The sequence below is a fragment of the Hipposideros armiger genome, unplaced genomic scaffold (assembly GCF_001890085.2).
Source record: "Hipposideros armiger isolate ML-2016 unplaced genomic scaffold, ASM189008v1 scaffold_1069, whole genome shotgun sequence".
NCBI lineage: Eukaryota > Metazoa > Chordata > Mammalia > Chiroptera > Hipposideridae > Hipposideros > Hipposideros armiger.
The window spans coordinates 56,642-75,160 of record NW_017732419.1 but is presented as its reverse complement, the minus strand read 5'-3'; the positions used below and the strand labels follow the sequence as shown (position 1 = coordinate 75,160).

Here is an 18,519-nt window from a genome sequence, read left to right as displayed (position 1 = left end):
CTTATACGCCGGCAAATACGGTAGGTACAACTGTGAAATCAAAGAGGGACTGCAGTTTAGACTGGGTAGGACTTGAGCCATTATTCAGCCATACCTCCTCATTTTTGTAGAAGTAGAAACAAAAACTAAGAGTTAAATTATTAATATTTCCCAAAGGTTCTTGGTGAAATTAGCTCTTCACCAAACCAGAAGACCATCCAGATCTCTCAACTTCTCGTTCAATGCTTTCCCCCATACAACCATAATTCATCCAAACAACATGTTTGTTCATATCAAATGTCTGAGAAATACTAACTCTAATACTCAAAGACCATGAAGATTTTGTGTATTTCGTTATGAGTTACTCAGACTTTTCACACTGCATATGAAAGTCAGATCATTTTCATAGTATACAACCTATTTACATGGCTCTGTCCTGGCATATTCTATTCCTTTGGCTAAAGAGCTCCTATAAATTAAATAGGTGTCTAATACCTTCAAACTACAACCAAGATAAAACAGAAAGACAAAAGTTATCCAACTGGAAATTTAAGGTTATAAAATAACAATTATGTTCACCATTTATAAGGTACTAGAAGCCTAAACACAACACAGCTTGGATTCACATCCTTATTTTTTGCACTAGGATTACCTGTTGTATACAAGGCATCTTAAGGAAAATTAAATAATCTGTGTATCTACATGACAGGGCATGAAAATAAAAATTTTTTATCAACCTAAATTCCAAGTTCTTTCAGATTACCGAAATAATAATCAGCAAAAATAAGGTAATATATAGAATTAAAAAGAATAGAGACAAGGTAAACTTACTTGTATATGTAAAAAAAAAAAGAATTTACTAAAAAACTACTAGAACTAATAAATCAGCTCAGCAAGGTTACAAGATACAAAGTTAATACACAAAATAAATCAACTGGATTTGTATACACTACAATGAATAATCCAAAAATGAAATAAAGAAAGCAATTCCATTCACAATGAGATCAAAAAGAATACTTAGGAAAAAATTTAACAAAGGAAGAGCAAGACTTGTACCTGAAAAAATCACAAAACATTGTTAAAAAATAAAAGATCATTTCAATAAATGGAAAGACAGCCCATGATCATAAACAGAAGACTTAATATTGCTAAAATGGCAATACTCTTAAACGATATAGATTCAATGCAATAGCTATCAAAATTCCAACTGGCTTTTTTCAGAATCAACGAAATTGAACCTAAAACACACAGAAATGCAAAGGACCCAGAACAGTCAAACTCTTGAAAAAGAGCAAAATAGGAGGACTTAACATTGCCTTAAATTCAAACATTACTACAAAACTATAGTAATCGAAATAGCGTGGTTCTCTCTTATTGCTAGACAATGATCAATGGAGTATAATTGAAAGGCCAGAAAAAAACTCTTACATTTATGGTCAATGATTTTTGACAAGGGTTCCAAGACAATTCAATGAGGAAAGAATAGTCTTTTCAATAAACGGTGCTTGAACAATGGATTATCCACATACGAAAGGATGCATTTAGACCTCTACCTCACCCTACATAAAAAAATTCAAATTAAATAATATCCCTAAATATAAGAGCTAAAACTATAAAACTCTTAAAAAATATATATAGTAGTAAATCTTCATGACCTTGGATTATATGTGACAACAAAAGCATACATGAGAAAAGAAGAAATAAATAAATTGCACTTTATCAGAATTTAAAACTTTTGTGCTTTAAAGGACACCATCAAGAAAAAGGAAGACAACTCACAGACTGGGACAAAATATTTATAAATCATATATTATAAGGTCTCTTATCCTGAACATACAAAGAAATTTTACAACTGAAAAACAGTAAGAAAAGTAACCCGACTTTAAAATGTGCAAAGGAATTAAAGATACAAATAAATGGAAACATATGCTATGCTCATGGATAGGAATAATATAGTTAAAATGTCGATACTACCCAAAGCAATGTATAGATTCAACACAATCCCTATCAAAATACGAATGACATTTATCACAGAACTAGGACAAATAATCCTAAAATTTGTATGGAACCATAATAGAACCCTAGCCACAGCAATGAGGAGAAATAAGAACGAAGCAGGAGGTACCATGCTACCTGATATCAAATCACAGTAAGTCCCTGACTTCCTAACGAGTTCCGTTCCGAGAGAACGTTCGTAAGTCTGATTCGTTCGTAAGTCCGACAAAGTGAGTCTTATACACCTTTGACACAAATATAAAATGTAAAGCATAAAAAAACACTAAACACACACACACAAATACTGTAAATAAACTATTTTTACTTTTACAGTTACCTTAAAATGGTGGTACAGTACAGTACAACAACTGGCATATAGGGGATTGCATGGAGTAAACTGACAAGAGCAGACATGAGAGCTACTTCCACGATTTGTTCGCATCTACGAATGTCGTAATGTGAGGTCCATTCGTATCTGTGAAAGTTCGCAACTAGAATGTTTGGAAGTCGGGGACATACTGTATACTACAAGGCTATAGTAATCAAATCAGCATGGTATTGTCATAAAAACAGACACATACATCAATGGAACAGAATAGACAGACCAGAAATAAATCCATGCGTATATGGTCATTTAATCTATGACAAAGGTTAAAGACAGTCTATTCAATATATGGTGCTGGGAAAACTGGACAGGTACATGCAAAAAAAAAAAGAAACTGGACCACCTTTTTACATCATATACAAGAATGAACTCAAAATGGATTAAACACTTAAATGTAAGATCCAAAACCATAAAATTCCTGGAAGAAAATATAGGCAGTAAACTTGCAGATACTACCCTTAGTAATATTTTTACTGATATATCCCCTCAGGCAAGGGAAGCAAAACAAAAAATAAACAAATGGGAGTACATCAAACTAAAAAGTTTTTTCACAGCAAAGGAAACCACCAGTAAAACAAAAGGATATCCTACTGAATGGGAGAAGGTATTTGCCAATGATACATCTGATAAGGGGTTAATATTAAAAATTTATAAAAAAACTCATACAACTCAACACAAAAAAACCAAACAACCCAATTAAAAAATGGGCAGAGGACATGAAGAGACATTTCTCTAAAGAGGACATACAGATGGCCAACAGGCATATGAAAAGGTGCTCAATGTAACTGATCATCAGAGAAATGCAAATACTTATCAAAACCACGGTGAGATACCACCTCACTCCTGTCAGAATGGCTATTGTCAATAAATCAACAAACAAGTGTTGGTGAGGATGTGGAGAAAATGGAACCCTTATGCACTATTGGTGGGATTGCAAATTAGTGCAGCCACTATGGAAAACATATGGAGGTTCCTCAAAAAATTAAAAATAGAACTACCCTATGACCCAGCAACTCCACTCCTGGGTATCTATCCAAAGAAATCTAAAACACCATTTTGAAAAAATATACGCACCCCTATGTTTATTGCAACGTTATTCACAAGATATGGAAACAACCAAAATGCCCATCAATAGATGATTAAATAAGGAAATTGTGGTGCATTTATACAATGGAGTATTACTCTGCCATAAAAAAAAAATAATGAAATCTTACCATTTGCAATAACATGGATAGACCTAGAGAATATTATGCTAATTAAATAAGTCAGACTGTTAAAGACAAATACCATATGATCTCATTTATATGTGGAATCTAAAGAGCAGAATAAATGAGCAAACAAAACCGAAATAGATTTAGAGATAGAGAGAAAAAACTAATGGCTGCTATACAGGAGGGGGGTTGGTGCATGGGGGAGTAGGTGAAAGGATTAGAAAGTACAAATTGGTACTCACAGGAATGTGAAATACAGTGTGGGGAATATAATCAATAATGTTCCAAAGATCATGTAGGGTGCCAGATGGGTACTGGACTTATTGGGGGGAATCACTTCATAGATTGTGTAGTAGCCTGACCACTGTGCTGTATACCTGAAGCTGATGTAGAATATCAAATATTAACTATAATTAAATGTATATACATATGTATATGGTCAAGGGATGTAAAATACAGCATAGGAAACATAGTCAATAGTATAGTAAGAGCTATGAGGTCTGACAATAAATTTCATGAACTTGTTGTAATGATGTTGCTAAACTTTTCTGGTATGAGAGGGATTATTCATTATGAATTTGTACCAACTGGACAAACAGTTAACCAAGTTTACTATTTGGAAGTGCTGAAAAGCCTGTGTGAAAAAGTTAGATGAAAAGACCTGAACTTTTTAGCAATAATTCATGGTTCTTTCACCATGACAATGCACCAGCTCACAAGGAACTGTCTGTGAGGGAGTTTTTAGGCAGTAAACAAATAACTGTATTGGAACACCCTCCCTACTCATCTGATCTGGCCCTAATGACTTCTTTCTTTACCCGAAGATAAAGGAAATATTGAAAGGAAGACATTTTCATGACATTGAGGACATCAAGGGTAATATGACGACAGCTCTGATGGCCATTCCAGAAAAAGAGTTCCAAAGTTGCTTTGAAGGGTGGACTAGGCACTGGTGTTGGTGCATAGCGTCCCAAGGGGAGTACTTCGAAGGGGACCGTAGTGATATTCAGCAATGAGGTCTGCAGCACTTTCTAGAACGAGTTCGTGAACTTAATTGTCTGACCTTGTATATATAATGTCAGAGGGGTAGTAGACTGGGAGGGGGGTTATCACTTTGTGAGGGGGTAAAAATATCTAGTTGTTATGTTGTTTTATACACCTGCAACTAATAATAAAAAATAGGTAAAAACAAAAAAAGAAAGTACTGTACAAGCACACTTGCCAGGGACTGGGGGGGAGGGGAGATGGGAGTTGTGTTTCGTGGGTGTTGTTTTATAAGATGAAAAAGTTCCAGAGGACTGTTAAACAATATGAATATAGTTAACACTACTGAACTGTACATTTAAAAATAGTTAAGAGGATACATTTTATGTTTTTTATAATAATTTTAAAAATTGAAAATACATACATATTTAAACTCAGCACATATAAAGATGCTCAAAATCAACAGTCATTAAGGAAATGCAAATCAAATCCATAATGAGACAGTAAATCGACTCATCAAAATGGTTAAAATAAGACAGTTAAGAGTTGAAAAGGATGCAGAGAAATTGGAGCCTTCGTGTACAGCTGGTGGGAATGTTCGAAGGTTGAAGACTCTGGAAAAATTGGGCTGTTTCTCAAAAGTTAAACATGGAATTACCATTGACCCAGCAATTCGACTCCTAGGTACATACCCAAGAAAACGAAAAGTCTATTTCCACCCAAAAACTTGAGTACAGATGTAGACAGTAGCATTATTAATAGCCAAACCTATTAACAACTCCAAATGTCTAATAACTGATGAATGGATAAAGTAAATGTGATATAGCCATAGAGCAGAATATTATTTAGCCATAAAAAAGAATGAAGTACTGATTCATGCTATGTGGACCTCGAAAACATGCTACATAAAAGAAGCCAGTCACTAAAGACCACATACAGTATGATTTCATTTATATACAATATCCAGAACAGGCGAATCCATGGAAACAGAAAATAGAATGGTAGTTGTTTAGGATGGAGGGAGGAGACAGTATAGGGGGTAGAAGGGAGGTGAATGTTTTGGTTTTTTTTTTCCCCCAGAGTGGGATTTAAATTGACTACAAAGGTATACAAAACCCAGAAGAACAAAGAGGAGTAAATCATGTTGCCCACAGATGAACACTACCTGTTTTATGGATGGAGAATTAAAACAGGGAAGGTGGTGCTTTCAAGAGCCTAGGCATCTGCATTCCCGCTGAAACTGTTGCCACACACAGAAAAATAGCTTTCACATTTTTTCTATCTGTTAATCCCATGTGGCTGCCTGCCATTGGCAGAAACTAACACCAGCTAACAAGAAACTCTGAAAAACGTAGATTTCAGGCTCTCAGCAGTAGTGCTATAGAATATATAACGACAGGTATGGTGGCTGAGAGTCAACAGACAATACCTAGGACAGAGTTAGTAGCTATTTGATTAATGTTTAAAAAGCAATTGGTTAGCAACTGAGCAAAACCAAACATTTTCGCTTCATGCTGTATAGTAAAATAAATTTCAAATGGTTTAAAGAGTTAAACACACACTGTACATAAGCAGTTAAAGACAGAAAAGGAACAGAATAAAAAACATGAGAAGAAATTCCATTTAAGGATGACAGAGAACTTTCTAGATATTGAAGCAATGAAGGATGTCACACACAAAAAATTTATATATTGGAATAAAAATAATTTCTAATTGTAAGAGAGATGCTACATAAAATTAGGAGCCAAATAACCTGGAAAGGATATTTAAAACATATATTAAAATGAACTTAAAACCTCGCAGATTACCAAGTAAAGGTAAAGCTGGAAAATATAGGATAGGAAGTAATGTTTGAGTAGTCTGGCAACAGAATCTCAGGCAATTAAATTAATATTGGCATAACAAATGGACTCAGCAGGTTGTCAGGTGAAAGGAAACTTGAATTGCAAAACTCATTACTTCAAAGAAAAGGAGGTCATAACTTCTCAGGAAAATACAATTTTTCTCTACATTGGATCTAAAAATTATTTTACCTAAATATATAGAAATGGAGTACTGCAGTGGAGGAAATTGTCAACAACTTGATAATACATGCTCTCATTGAGGAATTTCTTAACACCATCTCAGTGTGGCTTGCTGAAGCACAAGAGGCGCTTTCCCAAAGGCTTACATTCAGAACACGGCTGGCGCATTGCTGCTGCAAAGACAGCACTCATGAGGAGGGCTGGGGCTCTTTCTGCAAGTCTTTTGCAGGTCTGACCACCTGCTGAGTCCATTTGTTATGCCAATATTAACTTAATTACCTGAGATTCTGTTGCTAGACTACTCAAACATTGCTTCCTATCTTTCATTTTCCCAGAGCTAGTTTATATCACCCAATTTTATAATATTCATTGTATCCTGATAAGTCATATAAAATTCTTTGTAGAACAGGAAAAGATATATGAAAATACTGGGTGCCAGGATGCCTACTACATAGCACTCATAAGGCACTCTAGCAAAAACAAGTGTCTTAATATTCTTTCTTTCTTTAATATTACAAATTACGAAACATTGGTAACATTCATGAATGTTATCAGGTGGCATTCCAAAATAGAAGCATTCATAGTATGCCAGTATTTGTCATTTGAAGACTTGCCATATTTCCTAGAGGAGAGGATCAGAGCAATATCTATTCTGTTAGAGAAATAAGAGAAAAGATTAGAGAACTAATTTTCCCCTATGGATGGTCACAATACATTAACATAGGAAACACCAGCTTTTGCATTAACATTCTTTAAAACCTCTAGTGTTACAAAGACATTATATATGGAAAGTGACTGGAGAAATCTATTTCAATACTAGCAAGTATAAAGGCTGGAGCCAATTTTCATTTAGGAAATTTCTGAACTAACTTTAAATTTTCACCTGAAATCAACCATCTCAAAAGTTTAACTTTTCAGCATTCTTTGTGAGTTTAATACTGTGGCTTCCTATGGACTGATCACTAACTACATCTGGAACCTGGATTTCTGTTAGCTCTTCTGACAGGCTATATACAGTAATGCACAGCTTAACTCAGAAATCCATCGATTTGATGGTCCTGGGAACATCATAGAGTGCACTTACACAAACCTAGAGGGTAAAGCCAGCTGCACTGCACACCTTGACTATATGGTATAGCCTATTGCTCTGTAGGGGAGGAAAATTACTTTTTCTTCTACCCTTCTGGGTTCTTGGCTGCAACATCCCTGTAATAAAAGACAGATTAGCAAGAGGAAAACAAAAGTAACATGTATATCTCCTGTATACATGGGAGAGACTTAGGATAATTGAGTAACCAAAATGGCTGAAGCCACCACCTTAAATACTACATTCATCTCAAGACAAAAAAAGATGTTGGGTTTGGGCAAAGTTGGTTGTGGGAGGCTACCAGGAAAAGCACGGTAAAGGAAGTAAGACCGTTACTACGCAGATTTAAGAATGTTACGTTAGGCCCTAAGACTTTCTAGAGATAAGATCATTCTCCTCTTCCAGGTACAAGGAGGGGGACATTCTTACAAATGGAGAATTTTCCTTACAAATGTAAATGTCTTTTACAAAGGGTAACTTCAACTTGGTTTCAAGAGCTTCTCTCATGTCCACTGTTTAAACTTAACTAGCCTAAAATCATCCTTATGCCAAATAGACATATTTTGGTGTGATAAATTCTGTTCCCCTACAGCTCCTAGGCTACCAACCTGTACAGCATGTTACTGTACTGAACACATTGGTAAGTAATTGCATAATGCGTTGCACTGTGAGGTTATGATAGCTATGACTAAGCATTAGGAATTTTTCAGCTTCACTACAACTTATGGGATCACCTTCCTATATGCAGTCCATCAATGACCATTATGAATGAGATGCTATGAGGCACATGACTGCATAAGCTTCTTTATGCATGTGTTGCTACCTCTTGGAGAAAGGTTAAGTAACCAACAAATATGAAAACACTTTGGAATGCATAAAGAAATCTTCCAGAAATCTAGTTCACCTAAACAGTCAGCAAATATATGCACTGTCAAAATAATTTGGTAACTTAAATTTACTTCAACAATGTCAAAGATTATAAAATATAACCCCCTATTACAATGATCATATATCTCAAATACATAGTAAAGTGACAGACTGCTTACTCAAAACAAGGATAGCGCCCCCAGAGCCTCACTTTTAATTTGAAAACTAAATCCTATACTAGAAATTATTTTGAATGTAATCTTATTTGCTTGATTGAAAATCCAAAATCATAACACAACTAATCCTCTTACATGTTTAAAAAATGACATTTTAAAAGGTAACATTTTGCAGAAAAATCAAGATGAAGCAAGCAAAACATTGATTATGGACATTTATGCTTGTGCATTCACAAGTTACTTTTAACTATGTACTTTGGTCATTTCTTAAAAATGCAGTTTTGTCTTTTTGAATAGGAACAGAATACAATGTTGGCAAGTACAAATATAGAGCAAGTGGTATACTCCATCACACCTTTCCCTACAACAAATCTGAACCCATCTCTAGAAGCAAACCAGTTCCAGCTTCATGGTTATTATTGGCTATCTTTCCAAAGATAGGGTGTTGATTAATTTTAGTTGAAATGGAAAATGAAAAATGCTAATGAAGCGTTTTGCTTTGGGTAAAAAAATTTTGTTTTAAAACAGGTAGTTTAAAATATCACCTAATATACAATAAAGAAAATCAAAATCAATAGTCTGTATTGTTAAATATAATTCATAGACAAACATCAGTTCTTCCCTTGGGCCTACTTCAGTGTAATCTCTTAAAGATACACCAAGGAAACGCTTAAATAGGGTAGCAGATGCAAAAAGGGGTTTTGTTTATCAAGGTTGGCGCATATTATTTTAGTTAAGTTCTCTTTCTTTAAAGTCATTAATACTTTAATAAAGGTGCTTATTTTAAGGTATATTTGATACATGAACAGGTGAAAGAAATGACCTCTAGGTTTTATGCTTTAAAGTGTTCTGGTAGTAGAGTATAGCAGGGACAAACAGTAGAAACAGAACAAAATTGGCAAAATACCGATATTGTTAAAATTGGGTAATATTTCCTCAACTTATATTTGCAAATTTCTATAAATACAGATTTTTAAACTTATGCTTGAAAATAACATGTAAGGGCTGGCCGAATGGCGCGATGGTTGGGAGCTCGCTTGGGGCGCCCGAGGGCCCCGGTTCGGATCCCACGTATGAGGGCCAGTGACGCTGCCCTCTGTGGCTAAGATGCTGGGCAGCAGCTCCACCTGGAGCTGGGCTGCCGTGAGTCGCCTGCGACGGCATAGGCTGCAGTCCCTGTGGCAGTGGGTTGCCATGGGCTACCGTGTGTGGCCAGCAGCCAGTGGGAGCGGCCAGCAGCCGCCGTGAGCGGCAGTCCAAAAGCCGGCGACTGATCTGCCTGCCTCGCCAGGGAGGAGCGCAATGATGGTGCCAGCTTGGGCCAGTGAAGCAACGCCCTCCACAACTAGATTGAAGAACAAAACAACAGCAGCTTGTCTGTTCCCCTTCCCCCAATTCCCCAGCGCTGTTCCCATCCCCCCAATTCCCCAACAAAAAAAAAAATTAAAAAACAAAACAAAACATGTAATATGATCACAATTTTGTAAGAAAAATCCTTAGAAAAACAAACCTATAAATTGAAACCAATCTTATTAGGCTTTTTGAGTGGTTGAATTATTTTTCCTTCAGGATTGCTGTGCTTGATAATTTTCTGCAATGCTAAAAAGAATTTTAGGAATATTTGCATTTTAAGTCCCTGACCTCCTTATTATATGAATAAGGTCTTTAGACTAGCAAATGATTATTTCGTCCATGAAACCTAGACTGAATTTTCACTGATTGATAGTAGAAAGTGAATTGCCCACAGCAGTTCTACTGCTTACATCATCATTTAGAAATGTCATCCAAACTGAAAAACCTGAGAATTGTAATCATTCCTACCAACAAAAATTATCTGGTGCCACTCTCTCTCTCTTATTACAACATTGTTTGACATGGCGCTATTACAACATTGCAGTGTAATTTCATTGTATGCTAAGTTCGAGTTCGCATTTGTGGTACTAAATATTGAAGTTGTAAAAATTACTTTTTAAACCAAAAGTTATTGTTTTTTTTGTTCCCATAGAACTTTCAACAAATAAATTAGTAAGTAAACTGGTTGCCAAGTGTTACTACTGGGAGAAACCAGAAAAAGTGTACACGGGGTTTCTCTGTACTACTGGTTACAACTTTGTGCTAAAAAAGAAAAAAAGATTTTAAAAGATGAGGATAGTTTAAGGGATCTGTGGGACAACAGCAAGTATGCCAACATTCTCATCTTAGGGGAACCAGAAAGAGAAAGGGACTGAAAGCCCACGTGGAAGAAATAATGACTGAAAACTTCCCTGACCTGGCAAATGAAATACAAGTCCAGTAAGCACAGACAGTTCCAAACATGATAAACACAAAAAAGCACATACCAAGACACATCGTAATTAAAATGCCAAAGGTTAAAAGACAAAATCTTAAAAAGTAGCAAGAAAAAATCAGCAATGTACAAGGGAGCTCTCACAAGACTGTCAGCTGATTCTCACCAGAAACTTTGCAGGCCAGGAGGGATTAGCACTGAATATTCAAAATGAAAAGCAAGGACCTACAACCAAGATTACTCTACTCAGCAAGGCTATCATTTAGAATCAAAGGACAGTAGAGCTTCTCAGACAAGAAAAAGCTAAAGGATTTCATCACCACCAAACCAATATTACAAGAAAAGATAAAAGGACTTCTTTAAGAAGAAAAGATTAGCTTTAGTGGACACATAAGGGGAGGGGGGGTGCATGTGAGGTCATCATGACAGCGGGTGGGGCTGGGCAGTTTGAATGAGATGAAGACAGAACTGGAGCCTTGGAGCCTGGAACCAGCAGTGGTCGCGGTTCCCAAGAGCCGAAGATAGCAGTGAACATATATTCAATGTCAGTCACCAGCAATAACCTAAGTCTACATGACATGCAGGTGGCCTGGATCAATGAGCCTCTGCAGTTGAATTTGACAAAAGATATAACAGTTGTGCTCTGGGGCTTCCTTTTGTCAGTTTATGGACATGCTGTTCCCTGGCTCCATTGCCTTCAAGAAAGTGAAATTCCAAGCTAAGCTAGAACATGAGTACACCCAGAACTTCAAGATACTACAAGCAGGTTTTAAGAGGATGGGTGTTGACAAAATAATTCTTGTGGACAAATTAAAACAAGGAAAGTTTCAGGACAATTGTGAATTCGTTCAGTGGTTCAAGAAGTTTTTTGATGCAAACTATGATGGAAAAGACTATGACCCTGTAGCTGCCAGACAAGGTCAAGAAACTGCAGTGGCCCATTCCCCTTGTTGCTCCAGCTCTGAACAAACTGAAGAAACCTCTCAGCTCTAGCAGCGCAGCTCCACAGAGGCCCATTGCAACACAGAGAATTACTGCAACCCCTAAGGCTGGCCCAGGTACGGTATGAAAGAACCCTGTTGGGGGCAATGGGGATGACAAAGCAGCCAAACTGATGCAGCAGGTCAACATAATGAAACTTACTGTTGAAGACTTGGAAAAAAGAGATTTCTACTTTGGAAAGCTAAGTAACATTGATTTGCCAGGAGAACAAGGGGGAAACAACTCTGTTCTGCAGAGGACTGTGGACATTCTCTAAGCCACAGATGAAGGATTTGTGATACCCGATGAAGCAGCCCATGGGAGGAACAAGAATCCGAATTCTTCACTACAAATCATGTGCTTAACTGTAAAATATTTCCTTTTATTATTCTCAGAGGACTTACTGGTTTCTTTTCATAAGCAAAAAGTACCTCTTAAAGTGCGCTTTACAGAAGTTTCACTCCTTTTCTAATAAGTTTGAGTTAGGGGCTTTTACCTTGTAGCAGAGCAGTATTAACATCTACTTGGTTCATCTAGGGAACAAAAAGGCTCACCATGGGGCTCACTGAGTAGATGCTGGTAACACTGATTACTGGATAAGGTGTTTTTATGTGATATGCTGAGGTGGAGACCTCAGTAGAGGAATGTAAAGACTGATTTGAATTTTAAGCTAATGTGAAATCTTGGTAGAGAACGTTTTAATAAATAAATGCCTTAAGAGTATTAAAAAAAATGATCAAAAATCTGAAAACAGGAATGAAAAAATTCTCACTGACAAAAGCAAATACATAATAAAAGCAGTGGTTCAACCAACTATAAAGCTAATACAAAGGTTAAAAGGCAAAAAAATAGAAAAAACACTAGCTGATATCAAACTATATTACAAAGCTATAGTAATCAAAACAGCATGGTATTGGCATAAAAACAGACTCAGATCAATAGAACAGAGAGCCCAGAAAGAAATCCACACATAATATGGTCAATTAACTTATGACAAAAGAGGCAATTAAATACCATGGGGTAAAGACAATTTCTTCAATAAATGGTCTTGGGAAAACTGGACAGATACATACAAAAGAATGAAACTGGATCAGTTACACTAAATACAAGAATAAACTCAAAATGGATTAAAGACTTAAACAAATAGGATTACATCATACTAAAACTTTTTTTTTTTTTTTAAGATTTTATTGGGGAATTGGGGAAGCGAAACAGCCAAGTTGTTGTCCTTCAGTTGTAGTTGTGGAGGGCACAGCTAGCTCAGCTCTAAGCTCAGTCACCATCCGGCCACCCGTCGGCAGCTCGCGCTGCTCAGCTCAAGGTGCCGTGTTCAATCTTAGTTGCAGGTGGACGTAGCCCACCATCCCATGCAGGAGTCGAACCGGCAACCTTGTTGTTAGGAGCACGTGCTCTCACAAGCTGAGCCATCCTGCCACCTGTTGGCAGCTCAGGAGCGGCTCAGCTTGGGTGCAGCTACCAGTCCATGTGGGAATTGAACCGGTGAACCTGTTGCTCAGAGCTCGCACTCTTAACCAATTGAGCCCCTCGGCCGGTCCCCCAAAATAAAATGTTTTTACACAGCAAAGGAAACCACCAACAAAACAAGGCGGCAATCTACTGAGTGGGAGAAGATATTTGCCACTGATACATCCTATAAGGGGTAATACCCCAAATTTATAAGGAACTCCTACAACTTAAACCCAAAAAGCAAGCAATCCAGTTAACAAATGGGCAGAGGACCTGAACAAAGATTTCTTCAAAGAGGACATACAGATGGCCAATAGACATATGAAAAGATGCTCAATGTCATTGATAATCAGGGAAATGCAAATTAAAACCACAACGAGCTATAACCTCCCACCTGACAGAATAGCCATCATCAATAAATCAACAAACAAGTGTTGCCAAGGATGTGGAGAAAAAGGAAGCTTAGTGCATAGTTTAGAGGATTACAAAGTGGTGCATCCACTATGGAAAACTGTATAGAGGTTCCCAAAAAATTAAAAATAGAACCACCTTATGACCCAGCAATCCCAGTTCTTAGTATTTATCCTGAGAAATGTAAAACACCAATTTGAAAAGATTTGTGCAACCCTATGTTCAATTCTATGCAGGATTATTTACTGTAGCCAAGATATGGAAGCAACCTAGATATCTATGAACAGACAAATGAATAAAGAGGTGGTACATATATACATACAAATGGAATATTACTCAGCAATTAAAAAAAGAATGAAATCATACGATTTGTGACAACCTAGAGGGTATTAAGCTAAGTGAAATAAGTCAGACAAAGAGACAAATACCACATGATTTTGCTTATATGAGGAATCTATTCCTTATATATAGAATCTAAAAAAACAAAACAAAACAAGGTAAATGGATAAACAAGAGGAACAAACTCTTAGAAAGAGAGAACAAATTGATGATTGCTAGATGAGAGGGTGTGTCGGCACCCGGGAGAAAAAGTCGACGGGGTTACAAAGCACAAACTGGCACTTTTAAAAACTGTCAAGGGGATGTAAAGTACAGCATAGGGAATATAGTCAATAATATTGTAATAACTATGTATGGTGTCAGGTGGGTACTAGACTTAGCGGAGCGATTACTTTGTAAGTATGTTGTATACCTAAAACTAATATAATATACATATCAACTGTAAATAATAATAAAAAAAATTTCCTAGAAACCCAGAAAAAAAAAGTTGATTCTAAAAAAGTTCTTAATAATCTCATTCTGAACTTGTTAGTAAAGATTTAGGGAGGGAAAGAATACAAGCCCTGCACAGTTTTTATTTATTGTAGATTGACATATGAATTCATGTTACTTAAAAATATAATTGTTTTTCTTATGGATTTTCTTGTTTTGTAATTCATTCACTTGATACTGCCACCCTATTGCAATGATTACAGTGCCACTCACTTTTGACCACAAGATCGGAGAAGGAAAAAAAGTAAAGTTGTATACAAAAGTAGCCTAAGAGATCATGCTGTCAATACACGGCTAAAAAACCTTCTTGGTCAGAGATATGAGCAGAAACTGTTGCCTGCCATGATAACCTTTAATGTGGCAGACAATATTCTTTTGTGAACTCAGGCACTGGCTATCAAAGGAGTCCTTTGTTTCTGTCCCTCATTTCCACGCCCATCGGAGCCTTACCTGGGGTAGTATGCTGTGTAGTTCATGAACAGCTGAGTGCCCGCTGGGTAGTATGCTGTGGAGGGCTGCAGTGCTCGTGGATTCAAAAGCACAGAAGGCTGATAAATGGCAGCTTCCGTAGGAATAACTGCTGCAGGAGCTGGAAATGTGTAGGAAGGAGGAGACAGGCCTAAATAAGCAAAGAGAGAGAGACTTTGAGAGATTTGTAACAGCTGACACATATGTGCTAGCACTAAAGCCAGAAAGTCACTGTTGCCTATACACGTTTTAAAGAATGACCAGTTCTTATACCACCCCAAGTAACTTCCTTTTGATTGTACGGGTAACACCTAGAAATAATCTCAAATCTCATACTCCCTCAACCTAAAGCACCTTCTTTAACCTGAAATTGGTAAAACCAGTATCAAGTAGACTTTCAAGTCTTCTCAACCATTTCATGACATGTGATATTTTTTCCACTACTGATTGCCAGTTACCACAAACACTTTCAGAAAAGAAAAATAGGACTGACATTTAGTATAACTTCAAAGTAAAAGCTGGATTTTTTTTTTTTTGAACTACACTGCTATTCCACCTTAACTATCCTACAGTACAGCATGAAATGAAAATGATGAAACACTCTTCACCAATACCATGTATTATTCCAAAGTATAGATTGTGCCAGAGTGAAGTGACCTAAAAGGAGTAAATTCTGCATTATTCCTACTTAAAGGTAATTGAGAAGATGGGCTTTAAAGCTAATTTACTTTTCAAACCTGTTTAAAAAAAAAAAACACACACAAAAACAAAATCAAACCTGGGAAATAGCCCTGAAGAAATAGTGGGTTGTTGGAAAAGTCATGACATATTTTTTCTGTTTTTCGTTACAAAAATGCGTCATGACTTTTCCGACAACCCAATAGATGGCATCTTCCTGCGAGTCAGCTGATAAAAATGTGAACTCAGATTAAATAGAATGAAATTCCTTTGTCTTCTGATTATCTTCCAGGCCTGGTAACATTTAAGTAAGGCCAGTTGCTGTTCAATAGCTTTAACAGGTGGGATGAACACAACTATGCAGGCCATCTTGTATCCAACAAAAGAGAAAACTGAGGCTACCTGAATTTGGAGTTCCTATCTTTAATTTTCACACCTAGAACCACCCAATCTATTTTGTAAATAGCAGGGGCCCACAGGATAACTTTTTCACATGAAAATCTCTATTGTCTTCTGCTCTTAAGAGTCTACATGTCTACGGAGAGGGGTAAGGCAGTTAGCTGAATATGGGTACACAGGGCAAAGACCTACATATTGACCTCATGTTTACCTTTTGCGTACCTCCTTCCTGCTCACCAAAAACTGAGCTACATGTAGATAAATTTTAAAATTATAATCCCTGGCCTTAAAGAGTCCACAAAAAGGCAAATAGGATAAACTGAGGCACCTGAGTTATATAGAAAATTATAAAGCCTGTGCTCATATGCTGCTTTCAAAACTATCAAGCAATTCATTATATGACAGTGCCTCATACCAATAAGACAGACATATATAGTAGGTAAGTCTGTTGTGCCACAAAACAAAGAAAAGATTTTTGATAATTAAACAGATTAGGCTGCTCGGATTTGGGTATTCCTCTAATGGAAGGACAGCTATTCTCATATTCCTAAAAGAAAATATATGAATGTATATAGTCATAGACTAGAAAACTGGAGTTGACCTTAAAATGCTCAACTTTTTGAAAAGTTAAATTTCAAGACAATTAAAGGTAAAAACTTTAAAATAATGAGACTTTATTTCTTTTCCAAATTCAACAAACTTCTCAGTGGGTTATAACTAATCACTATTTTAACTACATCAGTCCTTGAGATTAGATAAAAAAACATATGCAATATCTTTACATTTTTAGGTGGTTGTATAAATAGTCAATTGCCCAAAGTGAGTTGACAGGGGGAAAAAAAGTCTAGTAGAACAGGCATAATATTTGCATGCATGAATTGGATTTTTTTTTTAAATGGGTAAACTCTTCCACTAAAATGGCAAATGACCAAATTTTTGAAAGTATTAAAAGATATGGAAATATATTTTACGTGAAAAAAATGCATTTAAAAATTTCTTTATGAGGGGAAAAGGTAACAAATGAAAGTGTTATGAAGAAAGTCTTTAATGACCACCAGGAAGAGAAAAGTAAAAGAAAATCACAGCAGAAGAATTTTGGTAACACATGGAGGAGAAGAAATTCCCTTATCTCACAATGCTTGATAGATTATCACTAGAGAAAATGTAAAAGTTACTGACATTATCAGTGGCTTATAGACAGAACACATATGACTAAGATTACTTTAATATAACCACTTAAGCCCAAACATATTTTTAAAACTTGATACTCATTAGCAATCAACTCTTAAATATTCACCAACAGCAAGCAGCAGATTAATGGAATATTAGCGTTTAGGAATTCCAAGGGAAAAAAAGGAGTAAGCCCCACCGAATATTCTATAAATTATATTTTATCAAATAGGCTTATTGGTATAGATCCCTTTTTACTAGAAACTGATGTCCTAACACTCCCCATTTTATTGGAATCAAGCTGATAATGCAGTTTATTGTCTCAGTTATCTTTGGACTATATTCTAAGTACTACATTCTTTAAACATAACGAACATGCCTCCTATCAAAGTATGTCGTATTCAAAAATGAAAACTGAATCAAAAAGATTCAAGTTTTAATATCATATCCCCAGTGTTCCTTAGTCACTAACCAGGCTTGATCTTCAGGCTAAAGGGCTTATTCCTCTCAAATAGGATTCCAGATGGCTTGCACCCAGGTGCCAATGAGCAAGAGCATGGCTTGAAATTAAGCACTGATCCTGTGATCCAATGGAAACTTTGGCTAATTTATTTACGCATTTACATTTTTTACTAACTTGCTCATTCCAGATAATCTGAAGAGCTACAAAAATGCTCCCCAGGTTATCCTTTCCAAAAAATACTTAATGCTCAAAAACTTAAAAATGCAAAATGGGCATCAAATCAGCCTTCTAAAAAAAGCTTAATATGTTACAGGGAAAAGAAAAAAAAAAAAGAAAAATGATCCAGCCATACTAATTTTACCTTTAAATGCGTATTACAATATCTAGATAGCCAGGTTGCCTCCCAGAGTCAGTGCTTATCTTGAGCACACTAAGCTTCAGAAATCAAGTGCTTATCACTGGAAAAGCAAGAATATAATTTGAAAGGAGGTATTCGTAGCATTTCTAATTATGGATGGCCACAACCAAGGTTTTAAATGATTACCAGGTACTACCGATTTCAGATGGGAAAGCCTTTGTGTAACCACCTTGCCTGCCTCCGAAAGAACCAGGGACACAGAAAGTTATGAAAGCAGCTTAAGCACCTACCAGCATAT

At 36.3% G+C, this 18,519-nt stretch overlaps 1 protein-coding gene and 1 pseudogene across 5 annotated transcripts in view; one reads left to right on the top strand and one right to left on the bottom strand.

The window, feature by feature from the left end:
- The window catches only part of ESRP1 (epithelial splicing regulatory protein 1), a 64,776-nt gene that overhangs the window by 15,950 nt on the left and 30,307 nt on the right, over window positions 1-18,519 (bottom strand). For all 5 annotated transcript variants that reach the window (XM_019632027.1, XM_019632023.1, XM_019632025.1 and 2 more), the window contains exon 13: window positions 15,136-15,304. In XM_019632027.1, coding sequence (XP_019487572.1) covers window positions 15,136-15,304 — 169 coding nt within the window. The remainder of the gene's footprint in view (window positions 1-15,135; window positions 15,305-18,519) is intronic.
- Window positions 5,076-12,448, top strand: LOC109376211 (microtubule-associated protein RP/EB family member 1 pseudogene; annotated as a pseudogene).